Source organism: Carcharhinus amblyrhynchos, chromosome 24, assembly GCF_965287045.1.
Source record: "Carcharhinus amblyrhynchos chromosome 24, sCarAmb.v2.hapA, whole genome shotgun sequence".
Classification (NCBI taxonomy): Eukaryota; Metazoa; Chordata; class Chondrichthyes; order Carcharhiniformes; family Carcharhinidae; genus Carcharhinus; species Carcharhinus amblyrhynchos.
Genome location: NC_137347.1, coordinates 37448265 through 37476038, shown reverse-complemented (window position 1 = coordinate 37476038; position 27774 = coordinate 37448265). Strand labels below are relative to the sequence as shown.

The 27774-nt window shown below is 39.9% G+C and overlaps 1 protein-coding gene across 11 annotated transcripts in view; it reads left to right on the top strand.

Moving 5' to 3' along the window:
• Window positions 1-27774, top strand: part of LOC145357784 (protein 4.1-like) — a 204977-nt gene that overhangs the window by 113718 nt on the left and 63485 nt on the right. For all 11 annotated transcript variants that reach the window (XM_080211268.1, XM_080211270.1, XM_080211269.1 and 8 more), the window contains 6 exons: window positions 99-320; window positions 5479-5583; window positions 11968-12010; window positions 16350-16425; window positions 21289-21507; window positions 23976-24063. In XM_080211268.1, the coding sequence (XP_080067394.1) occupies window positions 99-320; window positions 5479-5583; window positions 11968-12010; window positions 16350-16425; window positions 21289-21507; window positions 23976-24063 (753 nt within the window). The remainder of the gene's footprint in view (window positions 1-98; window positions 321-5478; window positions 5584-11967; window positions 12011-16349; window positions 16426-21288; window positions 21508-23975; window positions 24064-27774) is intronic.

Sequence of the window (27774 nt, the reverse complement as noted above, 5' to 3'; positions counted from 1 at the left end):
TCAGAATAAGTTTGAATGTTAGGCTATTTATGGTTTTACAGCATGAATCATGAAAAAACATCTCCATTGGTTAAATGTGATTTTGATTTTTGTTTTAGCCAGCACAAGAAGAAAAAGAAGATCTTGATCCTGAGCCAGATCCAGTAATTGAGGATGAAGTAAAGCTAAAAACCCCAGAAGAGAAACAAGACAAAAGTACAGAACCAGAGCTAAAAACTGACAAGGTTTCAAAATCACCTCCTAAGGTCACCAAAAATTCCAAAACCATGCGCTGCAAGGTGACTCTGTTGGATGAAACCGAATTTCAATGTGATGTTGAGGTAAGAACAATGGAATTAATTTTTTCTGTGTAGCCTTCAACTGTTGACTAAGATTTTAAGAATCAACTTGAAAGAGATTCATTACAAACTCTCAGAACCTTTAATCAAATGACACATGCCCAATAGTTTGCAAATCTATATGAAAGTAAACTTCTAAGCAATAATATTTTATTATTTATATATAAAAGTGTGAAACAAATCTTTTATTTATGTTTTCCCGCCTCCTCTTTGGTCCTCATGCACCATTTCCTTACTGAGAGGATGGGAAGGGAACCTGCCTCCAGGTATTTGTCTTTCGCACCATTTAACCAGCCACTAGGTGTGCAAGGACGCTCTGGGGTGATCCCCCGCTGACATTTCCCTTCAGCCCTTCACTAAAGCTCTTAAACCTTTGTTCTCTATTTCCATTTGGTAATCTTAATTGTTAGTAACTTGTCAGAAAGATACAGTGATAATCCCTTCAAAAAGAGATGGAGAAAGAAAGAAATTCTGTCCAGTTAGCTTAACATCTGCCAGAGGGAAAATGTTGAAAGCTATTATTAAAGATGTTCTGGCAGGGCAGTTAGAGAAATTTGTCTGCATATAAACTAGAAAAATCAGATGGGCATAGCTAGCCTGTATGAGTTCATAGGATGTTTTCAGAATAGTTTCCTGGAATAATACATTCTGGAGTCAACCAGAGAGCAGGCTGTACCAGACCTAAACTTGTGCAATGAAATGGGATTAATTGTTAACATCATTGTGAAGACATCCCTGGGTAGTAATGATCATAAAATGATTGAATTTTTCATTAATTTTGAGGGAGAGATGAATGGATCTAAGACTAGTATTTTAAACGTAAATAACAGCAGTAATGTGGAACTGAAAGCAGGGTTAGTTGAAGTGAACTCAGAAATAGATTAAAGGATCTGTCAGTAGAGATTCGAGGCAGACGTTTAAAGGGATATTTCAGAAAGCACATAACAGATACATTCCAATGAGAAAGAAAAACTTCCAAGTTAAAGGCAATATCAAATTTGAAGAAAAAGCGTATAATTGTGTAGCGATGGGTAATGGATCAGAAGATTGGACAGAATATAAAGAATGGCAAAAAATGACAAGACTAATAAAGAGGGAAAAAAGTACAAAAGAAAGCTAGCTACAAATATAAAAATAGAAAGTAAGAAGTTATATAAATATGTTGGTCCTATAGAAAAGTAATCCTGGGAAATTAATAATGGAAAGTAAAGAGATGACCGATAAATTGAACAGATATTTTGCGTCAGTCTTTACTACAGAGGATACAAATAACATCCTAGAAATAGCTGTAAATCAGGAAGTGGAAGGGAGGGAGTAACTCAGGAAAATTACGGTCAGCAGAGAAATGATACTTACAAACTGATGGCAGACAAATCCCTAGACCTTAGTGGACTTTATCCTGGGGTCTTAAAAATGTGGCGAGTGGGATAGTTGGTGCATTGGCTTTAATTTTCCAAAGCTCCCTAGATTCGAGAAAGGTGCCATTCAACTGGAAAATAGCAAATGTGAAGCCATTATTCAGAAAGGGATGATGAAAGAAAGAAGGAAACTGCAGTTCAGTTAGCTTAACATCTACCAGAGGGAAAATGTTGAAAGCTATTATTAAAGATGTTCTGGCAGGGCAGTTCGAGAAATTTAAAGCAATCAGATAGATCAGCGTGGTTTTGTGGGAGGGAAATCATGTTTAACCAACTTACTGGAGTTCTTTGAAGAGGTCGCTGAAAGTAAGCGTGTGGTACAGTAAAGAAGACAAATGGTATTTTGGCCTTCATAGTGACAGGATTTCAGTACAGGGATAGGGATGTTTAACGGCAGTTGTATAGGGCATTGGTGAGGCCACACCTGGAGTATTGTGTGCAGTTTTGGTGTCCTTATCTGAGGAAGGATGCTCTTGGTATAGAGGGAATGCAGCAAAGTTTTACCAAGCTGATTTCTGGGATGGCAGTATGGTAGCACAGCAGTTAGTACTGCTGCCTCACAACGTCAGGGACCCGGGTTCAGTTTCCGGCTTGGGTTGTGTCTGTGTGGAGTTTGCACGTTCTCTTTGTGCCTGTGTGGGTTTCCTCCCGGGTGCTCCAGTTTCCTCCCACAGTCCAAAGATGTGTGGGTTAGGTGGATTGGCCATGCTAAATTGCCCTTAGTGTTCGGGGACCAGCTAGGGTAAATGCATGGGGTTATGGGGATGGGGCCTGAATGGTCAGTGCAGACTCAAAGGGCTGAATAACCTCCTTCTGCACTGTAAAATTCTATGATTCTGTAGGATTCTATGGCAAGTCTGTCATATGAAGAGAGACTAAGTCGGTTAGGATGTATTCATTGGAATTTAAGAGTGAGAGGGGATCTCATCAGAACTTACAAAATTCAGAAAGGTAGATTCAGAAAGAATATTCCCGATAGTGGAGGTGTCTGAAACTAGGAGTCATAGTTTGAGATTAGGGGGTAAACCTTTTGGAACTGAGGTGAGGAGAAATTTCTTCATCCAGAGGGTGGTGAATCTATGGAATTCACTACACCAGAAAGTAATTGAGGCCAAAATGCCATCTGATTTCAGGAAGAAATTAGATATAGCCTTTGGGGGCGAAAGGTATCGTGGGATCAATGTATTGAATTTGATGATCAAAATGAATGGTGGAGCAGGCACGAAGGACTAAATGACCTACACCTGCTTTTTATTTTCTATGTTTTTAAGTCTCATGCTGTGGATAAAGGGGATGGTGTGGATGTACTACACTTAGATTTTCAGAAGGCATTTGATAAGTGTCACATCAAAGGTTATTGTGGAAAATAAAAGCTCTGTGTTGGGGTTACATATCGGCATTAGCTAGCTAACAGGTAACAGATTAGCCATAAATGGGTCTTTTTGTAGTTGGTGGAATGTAATTAATGTGCCATGTGGATCAGTGCTTTCCCTCAACTTTTTACAATTTATGTAAGTGACTTGGATGAAGTGATAGAAGATACGTTTGCTAAATTTGTTGATGATACAAAGATAGGTAGAAAAATAAATTTGAAGAGGACGTAGATTAACTGAGTGGGCAAAGATATAGTAAATGGAATAAAATATAGAAAAATGTAAAATTGACCATTTTGGCAGGAAGGGTTAAATATTATCTAAATGGTGAGAAATTGCAGAGCTCTGAGTTTCAGAGGAATCTGGTGCATGAATTGCAAAAGGTGTGCAGGTACAGCAAGTAATTAGGGAAGCTTCTAGACTGTTATCATTTATTGCATGGAAAATTGAATATACATTTAGGGAAGTTATGCTTCAGTTGTACAGAACACTAATGAGACCACATCTGGAGTACTGTGTATACTATTGGTCTCCTTATTTAAGGAAGGATGAAAATGCATTAGAAACAGCTCAGCGAAGGTTTCCTAATACCAGGAATGGGCGGGTTATCTTATCAGAAAGTTTGGACAGGGTAGGCTTGTATCGGCAGGAGTTTAGAGAAGCAAGAGGTGAATTGATTGAAAATGTAAGGTTCTGAGGCACCTTGAAAAGGTCAATGTGGAGACAGTGTTTTTTATTGTGGGAGAATGTAGAACTAGGAATAACTGTTTAAAAATAAGGGTTGTCCATTTAATGATGTGGATATGCCGGCGTTGGACTGGGATAAACACAGTAAAAAGTCTGACAACACCAGGTTTAAGTCCAAACAATTTATTTGATAGTAAACTCACTAGCTTTCAAGGTTTCCCTCTTCTTCAGGTGAATTCACTTTTTACTGTGTTGTCCATTTAAGACAGTGATGAGAAGTTTTTCTCTGAGGGTAGTGAGTCTTTGGAACCCCCTTCCAGAGGAAGCAGAATCTGAATGATTTTAAGTCAGAGGTTGATAGATTCTTGATGAACAAGAGGGTGAAAAGTTACTGGGGTTAAGCAGGAGGTGCAGTCAGAACAGCCATGATCTTGTTGAATAACAGAGGATGCTTGAAGGGCTGAGTAGTCTACTTCTGTTGCTTGCACATAAATGGGGTTGCAAAATGAGCCCCTCTGTGTGATGCAGGGTAGTGGGAATCTTAATCCAAAGCCCTAACCTGCTGTGTGAATGGTCTACCTCAGTTGTTCTTAATGAAAAGCACAAGCGGACTGCAAGGCCCATTATGTTGAATATCAACAAGGTTGAAGAAAATGGGAGCAGAGAAACTACAAAGCTAGATGTGAATTAATTCCAAGTTTGAGTTTTAAAAGTCTGCAGATCAAGAGAAAGGGGATATTGAATTTAACAAGATTATCTATAGTTATGAGTTCCTTGGAAAGATGGTGTTAGGGTGCGGCTAAGCAGCTTTCAAATTTGTTTCTAAAAATAATTTTGCCATGTTACTTTTTTAGTATTTTGCATCAAATGCAGGTAAGCACCTTTTTAAGTAGCCAGAATCAACTTATGATATGCAGGATAGGGTTAGTGTGATTTATTAAATAATTATTGGTTTTGTATAAATAATGATATGCTTTCATGATGCTGCCAGATTTCTGAAATTAAACTTCCTTTAGTTCCCAGTGAATGCAAGACCCCAGAGCTGAACTGCCCACCCAGTGCAAAATAAATGCTTGAACTGATCCTGGCATGGCCTAGTAATGGATCCTGTCTAACTGTTGATAGCCAGGGGGTGCATCGATTCTGCCAGTTGATGGGAGTCGGTGTTTAATGCAGTAGTTTTATGTCAATGCAAAACATGTCCAAATCAACAAAATAAAGTTTTAGTTACAGGGGGAAAATGTTTTCATTTGTAGTCCATTTTTCGTGAGAAAGTAACCTCAATTAGTGCTGTCACTAGGCTTGTTTGTATATTGGCACTCATATATTGTATCAAGTATGTTCTGAATCATTACAGTATCACTAAATGTTCCAACCACCAGGATTTTATGCCAGCATTGCACAATTCAAAATAATGTTTAACATTTGGTGGAAAACCTGTGGAGCATCGAACAAAACATTTAGTTTTTAAAAATATATTTTACTGAATCCTAGTGACAACATTCATTATTATAATCTTGTAATGCATGTGCAGTATTTAGTGACATGGCTCTTGTGAGCTTTAATGTTGAGCATTAAACAGTCAATTTAACAGTCAAAACATAGCATACCACAAAATTACCATTTAATAAAATAATTTGTCCATTATGTTGTTTATTGCAGAGACATTCGAAGGGACATGAGCTCTTTACCAAAGTGTGCCAACACCTTAATCTGCTGGAGAAGGATTATTTTGGTCTGGCAATTTGGGATTCAACAAACCAGAGAGTAAGCTATTTTAATTTGTTTGCAAATATGAGGGAAACAGGATCACACTATTTGCTCTCTATAAGGTAATGGCCCTGCTACACTGCATAGTATAACAACTGCATTCAAATGTGATTTTCTTTTTTCACTGCTCCCTCACTGAGGCGTTCAGAATTTGATTAATGGCTCATCTTAATTAACATATCATTTGTTAGTGGGTACTATTTATCTTTGGGTTGTAATGAACTTGAGAACACCATGGGATGCTTAGTTGTGAGAAATAAGTGTGTTGTGGGACTGCATCGTTTCTTGAGTGCATTGCTGTGACGGATGTAAGGCATGGGGCATGTTGAAAGTAGGAAAAGACAATTTCTCGAAAGCTGCTTCCTCCCTACAGTGTTAGAACAACAAGCTGGGTTGCCCACCCCATGTCTGGGATAGAAGTTAAAAATATGATAAAGAAATTGTTCTCGTGGCATAATAAATCCCACAGACATATGGACTGAATTTACAGCATCGTTCAACACTTTGAATAATTATCTTTCACGCAATCGTTTAAATTAACAATTTTAATCCCACAAATATGAAACACATACCGAAATGCAAACAAAATTATTATACTGAAAAATACTTTGGAAAACAATATTTATTTTCAATGAATTTACTTTCATTTGATTTACTTTTCTTTGCTTAGTTCTAGTTTAATTAGTTTTGCAATTTTTGCTGGATGATTATTCTCTAATTCTCTAATCATTCTCTACAAACTCAGTGTCACAGGATGAAAATCTGCACCTATACATATTCCCTCAGTGTTTGTTACTACTCTGAATGCAACATTTGTAGTACCACTCCCCATTTTCAGTATCACTATGTATAGTCAGTGTTTTTTGAAACATTAAATGTAAGAATATAAGAAATAGGATCAGGAGTAGGTCATTCAATTCTTTGAACCTGCTTTGTTATTCAATAAGATCATGGCTGACCTTTTTTCTGAACTCCACCTTCCCATATTATCCCCAAATCCCTTATTTTCCATAACATACTCCAACTGATTCCTAACCAGTAATTTATGAACATTTAAAATGTACAATTACCTTAAATCCTGCTATAAATAGTTTCAGTTGGATGGATTATTGATTATTCATTTCAGCTTTTCTGTAATAATTTTGAGTCAATGAAATAAAAAGTACATCTCAAGCACTTGAATAAAAGAAAGGTAACAGAGTTACAATTCCCCAGAAAACAAACAGAATTACAGGATAAATTCCCGAAGAGAGAAATTAGCACAATTATGGGTCCTGTTGCTGGTGTTGAGGGTGAAATATGCAACCAAGATTTGAGTCAGTTGGTACATGACCTCAAACTTCTGTATCTTTTTCCCAATGGAAAAAGGTGGAAGAGCGAATGTCTGTGGTGAGTGAGGTTCTTAATTATTCAGGCTGCTTTGCTGAGGCAGCAGGAAGTGTAGACAGAGTCAGTGGATGGGAGGCTGGTTTGCTTGATGGATTGGGCTACGTTTATAACCTTTTGTAGTTTCTTGCGGTCTTGGCCAGAGCAGGAGCCATACCAAGCTGTGATGAAACCAGAAAGAATGCTTTCTGTGGTACATGTGTAAAAGTTGGTAAGAAAATTAAAAATCTATACATCTAAAATATATGAACTATGGCATTAATCATATGCTATAAGAGGAAGCACGTTTAAAAATCTAAAATTCAGTCAGTGGTGTCATGAGACACTTGGATTTGTTAGATGAGATACAGGAGAATATCCTCCAGGCAATGATGTATAGAGTGCAATAAACTCTTAACTGATGTTGAGTTTAACTTCTAAAATCATTTTCTTTTGTTCCTGCACCAATTTTCTCCTGATCTGGCTGAGCTACTGTTGCACGCCTACCAGATCTCATTCTCCCCGTTGGCCATTATTTATGATTGTGCAGTGAACGTCGGCAGGCCTATTTTCTGGAGATGCATAACAGCTGAGCCAATATGCATATGCATGTGCACTTGCAGCAGGGGTCACTGAATAGGAATTGTATATAAATTGCAAAGGCAGGTTGTACCTAGTTGTTAACTAATCCCAAAAAAACACTTTTCTTTTGAATAGTAGTTATTACATTATCCCTGTGCCGTAGTCTTCAGAAGTAAAGATATATCTTTGATTTGTTTCTTCTAAAACTTTATTTAAATTTAAGATTTAGTAGTTACTAATTAAGTTTCCCTCCAGCTAGTGTTCCTTTGTTATCAGAAACCATATCCAGCAGCTTGCATTTGGAGGCACATATATTGCGTTCAAACATTTTGGCACCATATCTGTATTTGCACTGCAGGTTTTTAATATTGTGGTAGTGTTTCTACATCAGCACCTTACATATGTTTGTAAAACAATGCAAGTTACAGATCACTGTAGGCAGTTAACTACATAGGTTTGCAACTAAAAGCTTTTGCATTATGCAAAAATGATAAGTACTAATGTGACAGATCTTTGTTTGGGGCATTTGAAATATGCACACAACTTCTTAAAAGGCAAATTTCTGTCAGGAGAAATATTTACTTAATGAATTGGCAAGTTTATGTACTCTATCAATCTTATATTGTATAGATTAGAAATTATTTGAGGTCTGTAAACAAATTAAGTATAAACATTAAATTTTGCATGTTTTAATTTCACATTATTGCATCAGGTTTGATGTGTATTTCAAAAGATTGTTACTGAGCAGATCTAAAATGTTTGTCCAGCTGAATAGAAGAATTCTTTTTCTCATGTACTGTAGTTTAAAGGGCTTTCAGTGAAAAGATTCAACTATGCACTTTGGAGCTTTAGTCACTTGCATTTTTCCCATAGTATCAAAACACAGGAAAACAAAAGAGAACCCTTCAGAACTGATTGAAAGGCTGAGTTGAATCCTTGGTTCATTTGATGGGTAAAAACTATCAATTGCTAAATACTTCACACTGCTTCTAGGATTTAAGAGTAGAACGTGATCTGAATAGTTGAGTACATCATCAATCTTTAGTATGTCTTTAGCCAAGGCTGCAGCAGGACATTATTTGTCATAAGTGGAATGTTATGTTGATGATGCTATGTTATCTGACCTAACTAGCACTATATTCATTAATTGAACAAAATTAAGATAAAAAGTTTTCAATGATAGAAAAATCAAGGGCTGTGTCCTCAATCAGCAAATGCAGCTTCTCACCTGAAGTGCCCAAATAGAGAATGGCCTAAAGATTTATTCATACTATAAAACATTCATATGATCTCCTGATTGCAGAAAGATTAAAGGTTACCAACAAAGTAAACAACAAATTATACAGTTCCTTGAACGTAATGAAATATCCCAAGGCACTTCACAGGAGGATTATGAAAACAAAACATGATACTGAGTCACATAAGGAGATACCAGGTCAGATGACCAAAAGCTTAGTCAAAGAGAAAGGCTTTAAAGAGTGATTTAAAGGAGGGAAGTGATGTCAAGAGGTGTAGTCAAGGAATTCCAGAGCCTGGGGCCTAGGTGACTGAAGGCATGGCCTCCAATGTTCAATTAGGGCTGCACAAAAAGCCACAATTGGAGGAGCATAGATATCTTGGGAAGTTTGTGGGATGGGTGAAGAGTACAGAGATATGGAGAGGCAAGACCATGGAGAGTTTGAAAATATGGAAGAGAATTTTAAACTTGCTCGAGTCATTGCAGGTCAGCAAGCACGGGGGTGAAAGTGGGATGTGACTTGCTGCAGGTTAAAGCATAAACAGCAGAGTTTGGATGATCTCAAATTTGCAGGGGTTAGAATATTTGAGACCATCCAGGAGTGATTGGAATAGTTGGCTATAATTCTCCCAAAAAAGTTCTAAGTGTCAAATTTGTGGGAAGAGTGGTGCAAATCACCCCAGTTTTTTCAGTGCAACTTCACACTCAGACCGCCCACTCTCTATGCAATGTGGAGGTCACAATTGTGAATATAATTAAAAGCTCGGGGGGGCAGGGCCTATTCACGCTGGAGGCTGATGGCTCCAGGCCTCTGCGCACACACAGTGACCCCTATCTGTCATCCTCCCAATCGCTGGCCCGATCGATCGTTAGCCAGCCCATGACCCCCGCAGTGCTGCCTATCCCGAAAACACAGGCGGCCCGGTGGCAGCTCCTACCGTGGCCCCCACGAGCATTCCCAGAGCAGCACCCCCACCTCCAGCACACTGACCCAATTGCTGGCCCCCGCCTGCAGCCCTGAGCAATTCCAATGCAGAGTGGCAGTGGGACTCCTCACCCCCACTTCTAGGTCCCACATTCAGCTGGTCCTGCCCCTTGGGCATGGGCACTTTGTCCCTTGGGCAGTGCTGGGGCCCATGTCTAGGGGGCACCATCCCCCTACCGCCCAACCTACTGGGGGTCCCCAGTTGCCCCCTTCACTCCAGCCAGGTGGAGCCACTATTTCCCGAAAGTGGGGAGCTACTCTGAACCCCGCTGGAGCGAAATACTCCTAACGGAGTGGGAGATAATAGTGGGCTTGGCGAATTCAGCCCCGGGCCCACTAATCACATCAAAATCTCAGCACAACATCGAGGGCCGAAGGGCCTGTACTGTGCTGTACTGTTCTGTGTTCTAAAATAAGACTGAAAGCTGGTGCAAAGCATTTATCTTGTGTTCCCACCAGTTACCAGGAGGATTTCGGAAATAGATAAGCTGAGAAGAGTGAAGTCGGGATGTTACATAAGTGGAAATAGACAATACTAGTTGTTATGGATACAAGTTTGAAACCTCACCTTGGGATCAAATGTGACACTAAGAATCATTGAATCCCTAGAATCTTAGAATACTTCCAGTGCAGAAGAAGGCCATTCAGCCCGCCTGCACTGACTCTTCAACAAAACATTGTACCCAGGCCCATTTCTAATCTGCCAATTCCCCTAACTTACACTTCTTGGGACGCTAAGGTGCAATTTAGCATAGCCAATTCACCTTACCTGCACATCTTTGTACTGTAGGAGAAAACCAAAGCAACTGGAGAAAACCCATGTAGACATGGAACATATGCAGACTCCATAAGGACAGGTGCCCAATGCTGGAATTGAACCGTGGGGCGATGAGGCAACAGTGCTAACCACTGTGCCACCGTGCCCCCTAAGGTTGCAAAAAGGCTGGCTTAATCTCAGACTTACCAGGAAGAGCGATGAAGTTCATAGCTAGGGAATGGAATTTAATAGTGGGGTTGTAAACAATGGTCTTAGTCTTCACAATATCGGAAGAAATTTCTACTCATTTTAATATGGATAAACCATAATTAAGCTAAGTACTGTACTGTTAATAGGCAAATTTCCAGTTACATGATTCTTTAAATTTTCCTATTGGTATTTTACATTCTCTTGGAACATTCCTGGGTAAATAAAACATTTTCTTTGTCCAGCATATTTCGTGGAAGAAATCATTTCTCAATATGTAGGGCTTTACTTTGAACAGACCCATTTTTACTTCATGGCCAATGAGTTACACCTGAAGTTTAGTCATTTAGTTGAAAAATCTGGCTGTAAATTTATGCACAGTAAGGTGCCACAATCAACAGTTACATAAGCAAACAAATAATTTGCTTCATTATTGTTGGCTTTTGACTCTTAAGAGAAACCCTGTGCTCTTTTTCAATTAATGCCCTGGGATCTTTTATGTCCACCTCTGAAAGGGCAGTTGTGGTTCTTGTTTAAGACAAAATCTTTGACCCTCAGTATTATTTAGCACATCAGCTACGACTCTCACCAACTTTTATAGATGCACCACAGAAAGTGTTCTTTCTGATTGTATCACAGCTTGGTATGGCTCCTGCTGTGCCCAAGATTGCAAATAACTACAAAAAGGTGGTGAATGGAGCCCAATCCATCACGCAAACCAACCTCCTATCCATTGATGCTGTCTACACTTCCTGCTGCCTTGGCAAAGAAGCCATGCCAGCCACGCACCTCAGACATTTTCACTTCCACCTTCTCCTTTGAGAAAAAGATAACAAAAATCTGAGGTCACATACCAACCGACTCAACAACAGCTTTTTCCCTGCTGCTGTCAGACTTCTGAATGGACTTACCTTGCATTAAATTGATCTTTCTCTACACCCCAGCTATCACTGTAATATAACATTCTGCACCTTCTTCTTTCCTTCTGTATGAACAGTATGTTTTGTCTGTATAGCATGCAAGAAACAATACCTTTCACCTCATGTTAATACATGTGACAATAATAAATCAAATCAGATATTACTTAAATAGGTTTTTGTATACTTTGAAAGTATTGAAGAGGTTTCTTTCATGATTATTGTTAACGGACTGTTCGTTAATATGTCACTCTTTTGTTCATCCAGTGTGGTGTACACTTTTAATTTTGTTTGACAGGCATTTAATGTAATTTTTATTTTCTTATTTCAGAGTTGGTTAGATCTCACCAAAGAGATTAAGAAGCAGTTACAAGGTAAGAATCTTTCTGTGTACAGTAAATTTAATTCATTCAAAACCATGTTGTTGAATTACTCAAACAGTGAAAAAACTCCCTCCTTTTGTCCAATATATTCTAAAATTTGTAAGGGTTTGTCCATGCAAAATAAGTTATAAAATATGATCATGTGAATAATGCGACATAGGCTCATTTTGCATTGAGGGATTTCAGTGATGGCTTTGATTTTGTTCTAGTTCTGTCTTTGGGTGCATTTTTTCAGGATATTTTAGTCTGATTTCTTAAAATGAAATGTTTCCTAATTGGTACAGAGGGCAGAGTTACAGAAAGTAATCCCCTCATCCAGTATTTTAGGGAAAACTAAATTTATTCTTATGGTAAGAGTCTACATTTCATTTCACTGTTGTAATTTGTTTATAACAGATTCTGGGTGGGACCTTGAGCCCACAATCTCTGATCGTGAGATCCCCGGAGCTGGAGAATTCCACACCAGTTTTCTCAAATTCGTTAAGAACATAAGAACATAAGAAATAGGTGCAGGAGTAGGCCATCTAGCCCTTCGAGCCTGCCCCGCCATTCAATAAGATCATGGCTGATCTGTTGCTGCTCAGTTCCACTTTCCCGCTTTCTCCCCATAACCCTTAATCCCCTCTCTTATCAAAAACCCATCAACCCGCGTCTTAAAAATATTTAGCGAGGCAGCCTCCACCACTTCAACGGGCAGAGAATTCCAGAGATTCACCACCCTTTGAGTGGAGAAGTTCCTCCTCAACTCCGTTCTAAACCTTCCCCCTTTTATCTTGAGGCTGTGCCCCCTAGTCCCACTGTCCTTTCTGAGCGGGAAGAGTCTCTCCACCTCTATCCTATCCATCCCATTCATCATCTTATACGTCTCAATGAGATCTCCCCTCATTCTTCTAAACTCTAACGAGTACAAGCCCAGTTTATTCAGCCTCTCCTCATAGCTCAACCCCCTCAACTCCGGTATCAGCCTAGTAAACCTCCTCTGCACTCCCTCCAAGGCCAAAATATCTTTGCACAGGTGTGGCGCCCAAAACTACACACAGTACTCCAGCTGCGGCCGCACCAATGCCCTATACAGCTGCAGCAAGACCTCCCTACTTTTATATTCAATCCCCCTCGCTATGAAGGCCAGCATCCCATTCGCCTTCCTGACCACCTGCTGCACCTGCAAGCTGGGTTTTTGCGACTCATGCACAAGGACCCCGAGGTCCCCCTGCATCGTCGCCTGCTGCAGTTTTTCGCCCCGTTAAGTAATAGTCCTTCCTACCATTCTCAATAAAGGAGAAACCTGCATTTGTATTTCTCCTTTTAATTTATTCATTTTATTTAACCTTTATTTAGCCAGCTGGGTCAATTGAGAGCCAATTCCCATTTCCAATAACAACCTGGCCAACAGGTTAACATTTGCAACAATAGAAATTGCACAACAATTCTATTCATAATACCAATAAAATGCAAATTAGCAATGAAAGAGAATTGACAGTTTAGCAAGTACACAATCAGTCAACAGAGCCTTAACCCTTGGTGAAGAACATCCACAGTAATTAAATTAGTTCCCGTCACTGGCAGTCACAAATGGAAATAAATTATGACCCAAAAGACTGTGCTTACCCTTGGAATGATCAATTTGATCATGTCATAAGATCTCAGATTATAAGGAGAGACAGTAATATAACAAACATTTCAGATAGCGAGGTGTTTTCCCTAGCAAGGTTCAGTAAATTAACAGAAGCCATTAGAGTTAGTGACTTGTGTGCAAAGAGGGTCAGATAATCAATAAGTTAAGGTCACAACGATCGGTGTGAAAAGGGACACCACTCACAAATCTAATTACAAAGTGAAAGAGGATGTCTAACTTACCACGAGGTTTTGCAGCTCATTTTATAAATGAGATCAATGTAATCAAAAACCGGCACGATAAACATCTGGACTATGGTGTACCTGGTAGAGTGAGTAAAACAGGACTTGTTGTGATGAGGAAGTCTAGACTCAACCTAAGCTTACAAAATGTCAATGTGGGAATTAAAAGTCAAACCGTGGTCCAGCCAGCTTCCAAGATATTTGAGTGAAAACTTACTCAAGGTATTGAATTCTGTGACCACAGTCGAGTAAAATCTTTTCTGTCCTTGAGGCTTTTGTCCTCAAAAAACTTCACATGCTGAAATACTAATGGCGTATAGCTGCTGCTGTAATATAGGGAAATGTACCACTATGTCTGTGATCAGCTAGGCTTCACAAACGTATCAGTGGGATAAATTACTGATTTGTCTTAGTGTTGTTTATTGGAAATCTCACCCAAATTTCACTAACTGTTAAGGCTGCTGAGAAGCAGTAAACAAAATCTGTAAGCTTTCATGCAGAAATGCTAAGAAATATCCACGTGTTTAACCCCTCGTGTATTCCTCGTGCAAGAACTTGTCAGCTCTTCAAATAATACCTTATGATTAGTAGCATCAATTTCAGCCATCATGCAGAGATTTTAACGTTCTATTTCCTTTGGTGTACACTACAAACTAGGAAGCATTCCACGTGTATGGGTTTTTTGTATTTTCCTCATTACAGTTTGCAATTGGATTGTTTTATTAAGACAGTCACATCTTAAAACAGTTATGAATTAAAAAAGGAAGAGAACAGCAAGGAAGAAACTAGCAATCTAAGGGGTTTAGTAATTTGGCTACCAGTGTACATTGCACAGCAAAAACGATCAAAGCCAGTGTGCAACTGAATGTTGCAGTACAAACCTGAGGAAATATTTAAGTTGTACAGTTCTCTGGTTAGACCACATCGTGGGTTACAGAGACCAATGTTTTCCTCCAAGCTGCACTGCTGTGGTGGAACGTAGTAATCAGGAATGTGCTGCACAGGGAGCAAGCAGGCCACATGCAAGCAGCATTTTTTATTAAGATGTTCATGGCTGCATGTCAACCTTTAATGAACTGCATAGTACAAGTTGGCCGTGCATAGCAAGAGGGAACATTAACTAACTGAGATCTAAGAGAAACCTGGATATTCCAGAAATAATGTGGAGAAGAGTGATATTGGTGACACCAAAAGGCTGTATATGAACTTTAGGGTTTTCAGTATTGAAAGGAAGTGATTTTATAGAGGTAGATTTATGCCTTATCACAGTGTAATGACTAACTTGAAGGCTGCCACCCCACAATGCAGTAACTGTAGCATTGGGGTGTTAGTATAAATAATGTGGTCAAATTCTGGCATGAATAATTGAACAAAAATAGTTGCCAAAGGAATTTATTGAAAATATATCTTTTATTGTGCAACAGCTTGAGTTTATATTGTCCTTTTAACAGAGGAAAACAGAGGAAGGCAGTTCTTAGAAGTGTAATCAGACAAAAATGGACAGTCAACGTGGAAAAGAACTGTAAAAATTTTACTTTTCTCTTTGTGTTTGGTTCAGTCCACTGGATCATTAAGTAACCTTTGCTTGCATTTCTTTGCAGTATTAAGTTAAGCTGCAATTTGTCAGAGATGGCACATTTTGGATAGGGCATTAAAGCAATGGTCTGCTTGCTCTGGTAGATGGAAAAGATCCCATGGTTTAATATTTGAAGAACAATAGGAGTATTGCCCCATTGTCCTGGCCAATATTTATTCAGCATCACAAAAGCAATAACTAGTCATTTGTCTCATTGCTGATTGCAGCACTCTGCTGTGTACAATTTGGCTTCAAATGTTTTTCTACATAACAGTAACTGCAATTCAGAAGTCACTGGTTGTGAGCACTTTGAGACATCTTATGACATGAAAGATGCTGGATAAATACAAGTCTGTTCTTCTTTCCTCCTGCTCCCTGTTGGAATATGATTTCATTTGCACTCTTGTGCCGAAATTCTACCGCCCCCACCCACCACAGAATCGAAGCAGGCGAGGGACGGACAATGGAAATATCCATTGACCTCTGATGCAATTTTCCAGTCTTGGGCCAAGCGAGGCCATAAAATCCCACCCTTGTCCTCTATACCTCATCCAAGTGGCTGTTTATGTGTGAACACCAGTGAATTTATTTGGCTACAGCAGCTATTATGTTTTCACTTAATCTCACAAATAAGTCCCAAAAGTCACTGTAATGATTATGAACAGGTATTCTTAGGATTTATCTCTCTCTGCCCTCCTTGAGCTAAACGTTCCTAATAGAAACAAGAAAAGACCACTCAACACATCTAACATGCCAGACAAGGTTAAATAAAACATCATTTTAATTTACCAATTTTTGCCAAGTTTTAAGGAATAAAAGCCCATAATTTAAATTTAACCTTGCAACACCTTGAAAACCAATTGGTGGACAGGATAATGACAATTCTTTGTACTTCAGGTGGACCTTGGGATTTTACATTCAATGTGAAGTTTTACCCACCTGATCCTGCACAGCTAACTGAAGACATCACAAGGTAAAAGAGTTGTTTTTTTTATTAAAACTCCTAAAAATTTACAATTAGTGGGAAACAAACCAATTTCTTGCTCTAGTTGGCAGTACTAAATGTCAGGAGGAGGGAGAAAAAATGTCTTTGCTTGTGGGTTAAAACCTTTGACATTCTCTACTCCAGACCTTATTGAATGGCAGAGCATGTCAGAAGGCTGTGTTCCTGCTCCTATTTCTTATGTTTTTATGATAATGCCATTTAGAGATTGTGCTCCAGATCTGAACCACCAGCTTTTGGGATCTAAGGCATTACAAATGGGAATGTAGGACTGGATTTTCATGATGTCTGAATGACTCAGGAACCCTTTAAAAATGGCAGGTGGGCTCCAATTCAGGTATACCTGATCTTTTTCCTGGGCTTCCAACATATAGAAGAGCCTTTTAAGGGTGTGTACAGGTTGGTTCGGGCCACGAGTCCTCAACCTGCACTGCTGACCTGGCTGGCTCCTGTGTGGGATTAGGCATGGAGGGCTGAGGGATGATAAATGATGGGTGAGTGGGGCATAGCTTGGCATGGTGAGAAAGGGGATTAGGGGGAAATCATACCATGGCCTGCTGGGCATAAGTGGCCTTAAACGTTTTTGGGGATGGGATGGAGCATACCTTGGCAAGAGGGAATATGACCAGACTAATAAACTGGAGCCCCAGGTTAAGGTTCTGGGAGCACAAGTTCACATCACACTACAGCAGTTGGTGGAATTTAAGTTCCATTAATAAATCTGGAATTAAAAGCTAGTCTTGGTGATAGCGACCATGGAATGATTTTGGACTATTCCATCTGGTTCAGGTATGTCCTTTAGGGAAGGAAATCTCCAATCCTTAACTGGTCTGGCCTACACGCAATTCCAGAGCCATGGAAATGTGATTGACTCTTAAAACCATCTGAAATGGCTAAAAGGCCTCCGAGTCACTCAATTATATTAAAACCACCATGAAGACTACAAAAAGGAATGAATCCAGAAGCCAAATGGATCACTGGCTTGACCTAGGCACTGGAACTGACAACAGCAAACCCAGCCTTGTTAACCCTGCAAAGTACTAACATCTGGGGGCTTGTGCCAAAATTAGGAGACATTATTCAAACAACAGCCTGAGATAGTCATGTCGCAGGTACCGCCATCACCATCTCTGCACTGCAGTTGATGAATCAACTTTTCTATGTTGGATACCACTTGGAGGAAGCACTGAGGGTGGCAAGATTACCAGACATGTTCTGGTTGGGGCACTTCAATGTCCATCAGCAAGATTGGCTTGGTAGCATCATTACTGATAGTGTTAGCCATGTCCTAAAGGACATGGCTGTTAGTCTGGGTCAATGGCAGTGGTGAGGGAACCAACCTACAGCTTTTGGGATAAACCTACTTGACCTTGTCCTCACCAATCTGTTTGTCACAAGTGCATCAGTACATGACGATACTGATGGGAGTGACCATCACATAGTCCTTGTGGAAACCCAAGTCCCAAATTCACATTGAGAATACCCTCCATCATGTTATGTAACATTAACACCATACTGAATGAGATAGTCTTTGAACAGATCTAGCAACTCAATACTGGGCTGTGTGAGGCACTAAGGGCCATCAGCAGTGGTAGAATTGTATACAATCACTATCTGTGATCTCATGGTCCAGCATATCCCCCACTCTTACCACTACCACCAGATCGAGGGATCAACCCTGCAGGGCAGCATTGTCATAGAAAAGATGGTTTATACAGGGTTAATGTGGAACTGGGATCAGTACCACCCACACAATGATGTAAGGTGGCACATAAGGCCAGTGCAGTGTTGACCAGAGAAGTAAAGTCAGAAGACTGAGAATGAAGATAGTTCCATATCTGTATCCTTTGCAGCATCATATATAGTTACAAGTAGTTAATAAAGACTTGCTGTTAACATCCTGAGGACACCTTCCTTCTGCAAGCAACTCCATCTCAACAGGTATTCCAGCTTCAGTACCAGGCATACCTAAAAAAAAATTTGGCAATCTGGTGAAGCTACAGCACAGGGCTGCTTGCATGCCAAACGGCCAAAGCAGCATACAATAGACAAAGCTAAATGACCTCACAACCAATGGATCAGATCTAAGCTCTGCAGTTCTGCCACATACAGTCATAAATGGTGGTGGGCAAATGGACAACTACCCAGTGGATGAGGTTCCACAAATTTTAACATCCTCAGTGATGTGGAAAGCCCAGTATATCAGTACAAAATACAAGGCTGAAGCATTTGCAAAAATCTTCAGCCAGAAATGCCATGGATGATCCATCTCTGCCTCTTCCTCTTGTGCTCCCCAATATCATATATGTCAGTCTTCAGACAACTCAATTCATTCCGTGTGATATCAAGAAATGGGTGAAGGCATTGGATACTGCAAGGTAGGCCCTGGCAACATTCCAGCAATTGCACAGATGTGCTCCAGAACTAGCTGTGCCCTGAGTGAAGCTGTTCCAATATTGCTGCATCATTTTAATCTACCTGCCAATGGTGAACAATTACCCAGGTACATCATGTCCACAATAAGCAGGACAAATCCAATCCGACCAATTACTGCTCCACAAGTCTACTCTTGTTCATCAACAAAGTGATCGAATGTGTCGTTGACAGTGCTATCAAGAGGTACTTGCTCAGAATCTGCAAGCAGGTTACAGCTAAGCTTGGGTTCCACCAGGGCTGCTCAGCTCCTCACCTCATTACAGCCTTGTTCCATTATTGCCCTTGGTCAAATGCTGCCTTGATATCAAGGAGCCCTAGCAAAACTGGAGTCAGTGGGAATCAGCAAGATGGGGAGCTCTCCATCAGCTGGAGTCATACCTAGCACAAAGGAAAATGGCTGCCATTGTCAGAAGTCAATCATCTCAGTCCCATGATATCACAGCAGGCATTTCTCAGGGTAGTGTCCTAGGCCTAACCAACTGCAGCTGTTTCATCAAAGAGCTTTCCTCCATCAGAAGATCTGAAGTAAGAATGTCATTGAGCATTTAGTTAGGTGCATTGGCCATTCCAAATTCTCCCTCAGTGTACCCGAATGGTGCCAGAGTGTGGCGACTAAGGGATTTTCACAGTAACTTCATTGTAGTGTTAATGCAAGCCTATTTGTGACACTAAAAAAAACAATAATGTTAAACATTGTGCAATAACGTTTAATGTTCAACAACAGTTGCGACAAGGCGACTCAGGTATTGACTCCTCAAATACACGTCCACCATGGTTGATAAATGGCAAGTTATATTCATACCATACAAGTGCCATGCAATGACCATCTCCAACAAGAGCAATTCAAACATTTCACATTGACATTCAATGGCATTACCATAGCTGAATCTTCCATTGTCAACATCCTAGAGGTTACCAATGACCAGAAACTGAAGCACACCAGCCACACAGGTTAGAGGCTGGAAATTCTGCAGGAAGTAACTCGCCTGACTCCCCAAAGTCTGTCCACCAACTACAAAACACAAGTCTAGAGTGTGATAGAATATTCTCCGCTGGGCTGGATGAGGACAGCTCCAACAGCACTCCAGAAGCTTGACACCACCCTTGGCAAAGCAATCTGTTTGATTGACATCTCATCTACCACCTTCAATATCCACTTCTCCCACCACCCTGTAAAGTGAAAGCACTCTGTACAATCTTCAAGATGCACTGCAGCAACTCACCAAGGCTCCTTTGACAGCACCAACCAAACCCGTGATCTTTGCCACCTCGAAAGACATGGCACCAGATGCAGCGGAACACTAATGCCTACATGTTCTCCTCCAGGATGCGCACAGTCCTCACTTGGAGTTATATCACCATTTCTTCACTGTCGCTGGGTCAAAATCTAGAACTGTTCCCTTAAAACACCATATGGATTGCAGCAGCTCAAGAAGGGGTTCACCACCTCCTCGAGGGCAACTAAGGAATGGCAATAAATGCTGGCCTAGCTAAAGACACTCTCATCCTGTGAGAGAATTTTAAAAATGAGAAGCTATAGTGGGATGCATACCTTGGCATGAGGGCAGGAGGAGCCAAAGTGGAGCATAAGGTGGCATAGACTGTGTACTAGAAGGATGGGGGGTAAGGTGAGGGGGGGCGCGGGAAGGAAGTTAGGGCAATTTTTTTCATTGCAAATTAGACAAAACCCTACATTACTGAGAATGGCCTTTTAAAGAGCCCACCTTCGCACCCAGTAGCCCCTGTGGCCAACTCTAAAGTTTTTTTTTGCTGGGCCAACTAGCCTCACACACGCGCACACACACCTGTAGTCCCCAACAGCTCAGGAAGGACATGAAGCAGTTGGAGTGGGTACAGAAAGAATTTAGAGCAGAGGCAATTTAATAGAGGTGTTATGATATAAAGTAACATATATGTGGTCCAATGCCTAGAGGCGAAAAAAAGGAAGCACCAATTTAAGGTGATTGACAGTAGAAATCAAGAACATGAGGGCAAACTTTTTTTCACAAAATGAGTTGTTAGCATTTGGTTTGGTTTGAATGTGTGTTGAAAGCAGATTCATTAGCAACCTTTAAAAGGGAATTTGTTCAATGCTTTGAAAGGAAAAACAAATTTGAGGAATTGGGGGAGGAGAGGAACCAACTGTGTTCTTTGAAATAGCCACTGCAAGTTCAATGAGCTGAATAGCTTTCTTCTGTGCTGCTGCATCGTTCTTTGATTCAGTTTTACCACCATGCACTATACCATGATTGGGAGGATGCTATCTCACCCATTATATGATTGATTGTGTTCTTTTAAATTGAATTATTTATTATGAAGAATATGCTTGCTAGACTTTCTGACTAAAGTCAAGCAGTTATTGATCCACATGTGGTTGCAAATTTGTGTTCTTTCCAGATACTACTTGTGTCTTCAGTTGCGTCAGGACATCATTACTGGATGTCTGCCATGTTCATTTGTTACCCTTGCTCTATTGGGATCTTACACTGTTCAGTCAGAACTAGGTGAATATGATCCAGAGTTACATGGAACAGATTATGTTAGTGAGTTTAAGTTGGCTCCAAATCAAACAAAAGAATTGGAAGAGAAAATAATGGAGCTTCATAAAACACACAGGTACGCATTCTTATTTTTAAAATATGTATTAACTTGCATGTTAGAGTGCTCAGTTATCAACAATTATTATGGAAAAGCAAGCTGCTTATTCTATCTTGGAAATTAATTGAATTGTTTCAAAACACATGATTTCTTACTGGTAAAACAGTTATAGTCACACAACACCAGGCTAAAGTCCAATAAGTTTATTTGGTAGCATGAGTTTTCGGCACGCCACTCCTTCATCAGATGAGTGGAGAGTTGGGTTCACAAACAAGACAAACACTTCTTACTGTGTCCACCCCAGTACAATGCCAGCATCGCCCCATAATATTTTACCAGTATACATGATCCCTCTTGACAATTGATAATATTTGTAACTTCAGATTTTATCGCATTGAAACACTATTATTTTTAGGGAGCTAAGAAGCCACTAATTGTGAGTTCCATGTTCTTGTATAATATTCAAATGCTTTGATGCATAAAAACTAACAACTGACATACATGACATACATGCTTCATGAACCATATTCTATAAAAAAAGAGCTTTCATTTATTTAGTGTCTTTCAAGCCCTCAAGATGTCCCAAAGCACATCACAGGCGTTGAAGTACGTTGGAAAGGTAGTCACTGTTATAATGCAGAAAACACAGCAGCCAATTTGCATACAAGGTACCATGGACAACAATGGGATACTGAGAACATTTTTGATAATGTTAGTTGAGAGAGAAATTTTCACGGAATCTACAATGCAGAAGGAGGCCATTTGGCCCATCGAGTCTGCACTGAAAAATCCCACCCATACTCTATCCCCATATATTTACCCTACTAATTCCTCTAACACTGAGGGATAATTTTAGCACGGCCTATCCACCTAACCTGCACACCTTTGGACTGTGGGAGGAAATCGGAGCACCCGGAAGAAACCCACACAGATACGGGGAAACATGCAAACTTCACACAGTCACCCAAGTCTGGAATTGAGTCTGTGCCTGCAAGGCAGCAGTGTTAGCCACTGTGCAACATCTTCAAGTTTAGGCAAGGATAGCTGTAGAACATTTCTTACTCCTATAGTGCTATGGGATCTGTTATATTCACTTACAAAGGCAGGTGGGAACTTGGTTTGTCGCCTCATCCAAAAAAATGGCATCAGCTCCACAACTTCCTCGACACTGCATTAAAACGTTGACCCCAGTCATGGGCTTAAGCCTTGAAAGTGGCATATCGATCTGAGTCAAATGGTTGTGGATGCAAGTGTACTACCACTGATGCTAAAACTTACTAAATTACGTTGCACTTTTACTATGTGAATTGTGTTCATTTTGATTTTTCATTTATATAAGTGGCTATTATTTTTGAACTATGAATCAATTTTCCTAGTATCCAAAAAAGGTTGAGATCAGTCATTGAGTTGGGAAATCATGCAATACTTTAAACAAATTATTTACATTTTTAAGATGCATGACCTTTGCCCTGTTACTACATGTACATCTGTCTTGGCCTGCATTCTGTTTTCTCTTTCTCTTCCCTTGGTTGGCAGTATTTGTAATTGTTTGTATCGGTGAGTGTTTTGTTTTGTAGTTGTGGGCCCAGCATATAGCCAATTTGACCTCACCCAGTGTTAAATGATCAAAGTTTAAATCGAGAGCTGCTATTCATATGCAGATTCTATGTTTATTGAATTTGTTCACGTCATCAACATTTGGTTTATTAGAGCCTTTTTGGTTATTTATAGAAATATGAATAGCCAGAGTGTAGAGGTGGAATTTTTTTGAGCAATGTCATGAAGTTAATCCTTCGTTTGCTGTTAGAATCTTTCAAAATGGTTTTTTTTCCCAAATTATGCTAACTCCCATCTGTAATGAAGACATGTCTTAAATGTATCCCTTTCCCATTAGCTTATTGCCCCCCCCCACCCCGTTCCTTGACTGTGGATGCTGATCACTTTGTTGGAGTGACCATTCTCAGTGCGTGAATCTGAATTGTTAATGTGGCTGAACATGCACAGTTTCCAGGCATTGATCAGGAGCCAGAACTGTAGTCTGTATTATCTCCCCTAAACCAAATGAACTAAGATCAATTTTAGCTCCCTTACCATCCTGGGTTGAAAACTGCGAGCACAGCACAATCCATGGTTGGTATTGTGCAACTTCCTGTTCTATGGTGCAGTTATTCACTATCTTAATCAAGTCATGAGGGGAACTGCTCATACAAGGCTAATGTTTTTGTGATGCCCTACTGGATAATAAATGGCAAGTCACAACACTTTTGTGGGTAACTCATAGCAAATTGTTTGAATTTGCAAGCTTCAAGCACATTGCTGTCCAGTTGTCTGAGAATGTGTTTCATGCAAATACAAATGAATATGAGAACAATCTTTGTTAAGTCAGAGATTTTCAGAAGTTGCTACCACATTGCAGTTTTGGTGGATAATGAAACATGTGACTATTCATGTTCTGTGTTATTGGCTTTAACAATGTTTTTTCCTAGGGCTATGACTCCAGCACAAGCAGATCTGCAATTCTTGGAGAATGCAAAGAAACTTTCAATGTATGGTGTGGACTTCCATCCAGCTAAGGTATGTTTATTCATTTTCAATTCTTTAATCAACTGCTTAGAAACAAAACACCTATTTTTGCAAGAAACACTTCACCTGTCAAAAAGTTGAGATAAAATTTACTTGGCTGTTTAATCTGCAGCAGCTGGTTTAGAATCAAAAACAGAAAATGCTGGGAAAACTTAGCAGGTCTGTAAGCATCTGTGGAGGGACAAATAGTTAATGTTTTGAATCTGTATTACTTTTGAGAGTTAAATAGAGGGAGAAATGCGATTGATGATATACTGTATAAGAGGGTGCAGCAACTGGAGCATGTTAGGTCAGTGATAGGTGGAAGCTAGGAGAGATTACAACAAAGATATGTAGGTTAAGCAACAGAGGAAGCGTTAATGGCAGTGTGAAGGGCCAGAGAAGGTGGTAGTAGTGGCATAAAGGTAAAATGTCAGAATGTATTAATGGGAGAACAAAGGTTGATGCTCACTGAAGCTCGGTTTTGTTTCAGATTTCCAGTATCACCGTATTTTGCTTTTATAATTGGCTTAAAATAGCTGATTTAAAACATCTATCCTTGACTTTCTGCCTGTTAAATAGAAACATTTGGACCGGGTAGCATAAATAATATAAATCAGCCGTGTTAAGAGCAGTTGTTTGAATGTTTCAGTTCTCAAATGTTATGCGTCTTTTAGCATCAGACTTTAACTAGCTAATCAGAGAATAGTTGGCAGCAGGAATGTGCAAATAAATGTTGATAGATTTGATTGGTTTATAAGCAGCTTGAGATCCAGAAACCTATAGTACAGTGTTCCATTTGCAGATGTTTAGTTTATCAACTTCAGTGGCTAATTCAGTAATTAAAAACTATTTTTACATGTAGCTCAGTACATCTTCTAACTTTTGAGCCTGTATAGAATAAATATTTAATAGGATTTATAAATGTTAAGACTGTGGTCTCACAGTGGACCTACACTTGCCATTTGTATTTTCATCTAGAATTTGTAGATACACACAATCGGTTAAAAATATTTATTAATGGTTTATTTGCAATTTTGAACTTTTTTGTGGCCAGTGGTGACAGGGTTTTAACTTGTATATTGCCGCCACCTTACATTATACTGTTTTAATTATGGTGCAGTAATGATAAAAGACAAATCAGTGGAAAAAAAAGACTATAATATGTGCAGGAAACATACTTGTACAAAAATGAATAAAAATTAAACCTACACATTTCATATAAAAACAGCAATTTATATATTCCACTAATTGAACTGGGGTAACTATTCAAGAGATTCCCCTTTCCCAGTGGCCAGCAGCATCAGATTGTTAAATACACTGTTTTTCAGGAGGAAAAGATGGCCATACTTTCTCACTCATTAAAAAATCAGTGGATCCTAGATACTGTGACTTATGGCTCTAAAGATCTCATCTATTCCCAAGTGTTTAAAAAATTGTATAACAAGATCAAATCAGTAAGACGTTTTCTCCTAAATGGGTTTATGTTTTAGAGAAATTGGATTTTGTTTAAGGAGCTTACTTGAAGTAGAGCAATATTTTGGTCAAGACAGAGGTACTGCTCAAGATTTATTTTTAATCCAGCAGATGAGTTTGTTTTTAAATTCATTTACGGGGATGTGGGCATCACTGACTAGACTAGCATTTATTTGCCCTTAGTTAACTTTAAGAAGGTGGTGATGAGCTGCTTTCTTGAACTGTTGTGGACCCTGACGTGTAGGTACACCGACCATGCTATGTGCTACTGGGGGGAATTGATATTGATTCTTCTATGTAGGACTCTTGGCCCTTTTTTTTTAATGCTCTTCTTGTTTAAACATGTGGATGGAAGGAAGGACTGCTTGTGTGTTTTTTATGGCTATGCATACCCAATTCACCAGTCTATTGTACATTTTCTCCCTTTGCTTCACTGGTTGCAGAATATTCTGCCCCCCCTTACTCTTTAGAACTCCTGGCACAGTGGTTAGCACTGCTACCTTACGGTGCCAGGGACCCAGGTTTGGTTCCCAGCTTGGGTCACTGTCTGTGTGAAGTTTGAGCATTTTCTCTGTGTCTCTGTAGGTTTCCTCTGGGCGCCTCGGTTTCCTCCCAGAGTCCAAAAGATGTGCTGGTTAGGTGTATTGGCTGTGCTAAATTCTCCCTCAGTGTACCTGAACAGGCGCCGGAGTGTGGTGACTAGGGGATTTTCACAGTAACTTCATTGCAGTGTTAATGTAAGCCTACTTGTGACTAATAAATAAACTTCAACTTTACAACCCCTCACTTTCCTTCAAAAAGTCCCACATCCTAAATTTTCAACCAAACTTTGCAGTTAAACCCCCTAATCCTTTCCTTCGGTGCTTCAGTCCTATCTTTGGAACACCTCGGAATATTTTATGCATTTTCTGTTTAGGATCAATGAATGCTGAAATGACTCTGCACATTTTTTGCTGATGTTGCAGCATTCTTATACAGTGCTTCAGGAGATTTATTGTCCCTGTTACAACAGAGGAAGCTTTTATCTATTAAACCCCAGTGACATTAATTTATAAATGCACTGCTTTTCCATATTGGAAATAAGTAATGTGCAGTTCTTTTTTGTAGCATTGTATAATTAATAGGAAGTGCAAGCACTCTAGTCAGAGCAAGATAAATGTAACCAAGGTCAGTCAGAGAATTCTTTTATCTCTTCTGGGAAGTTTGTCAGATGGATGCTAAATTGGCCATGTATTAGACAGAGTTGTATTTCACAACTGAAATTTTTACATTTTCTCTCGTTTGTAACTCTTCAAATTTCCAAACTTATTTAAAGTGAGTTTATTTCCACTCCAACATAAGGTACAGCTCCCTATCAATGTCCTTCTCAACAATATACTCTTTCCTTCCCACCAGCCCCACCATCAGGGTGCTCTGTGGTATTTTTCTGATTTAAGAAGTCTCACAACACCAGGTTAAAGTCCAACAGGTTTATTTGGTAGCACAAGCCATTAGCTTTTGGAACGCTGCCCCTTCTTCGGGTAAGTGGGAGTTCTGTTCACAAACAGGGCATGTAAAGACACAAACTCAATTTACAAAATAATGGTTGGAATGTGAGCCTTTACAGTAATCAAGTCTTAAAGGTACAGACAATGTGAGTGGAGAGAGGGTTAAGCACAGATTAAAGAGATGTCTATTGTCACCAACCAGGACAGTCAGTGAGATTTTGCAAGCATAGGCAAGTCATGGGGGTTACAGATAGTGTGACATGAAGCTAAGATCCTGGTTCAGGCCGTCCTCGTGTGCGGAACTTGGCTATCAGTCTCTGCTCAACGACTCTGCATTGTCGTATGTCGTGAAGGCCACCTTGAAGAACGTTTATCCGAAGATCAGATGCCGAATGCCTGTGACCACTGAAGTGTTCCCCAACAGGAAGAGAACACTCTTGCCTGGTAATTGTCAAGCAGTGTTTATTCATCTGTTGTCATAGCGTCTACATGGTCTCCCCAGTGTACTATGCCTCAGGACATCCTTTCCTGCAGCGTATCAGGTAGATAACGTTGGCCGAGTTGCAAGTGTATATACTGTGTACTTGGTGGATGGTGTTCTCACGTGAGATGATGGCATCCGTGTTGATGATCCGGCACGCCTTGCAGAGGTTGAAGTGGCAGGGTTGTGTGGTGTCATGGTCACCCTTCTCCTAAAGGCTAGGTAATTTACTGCGGACAATGGTCTGTCTAAGGTTGTGCGGTTGTTTAAAGGCAAGAA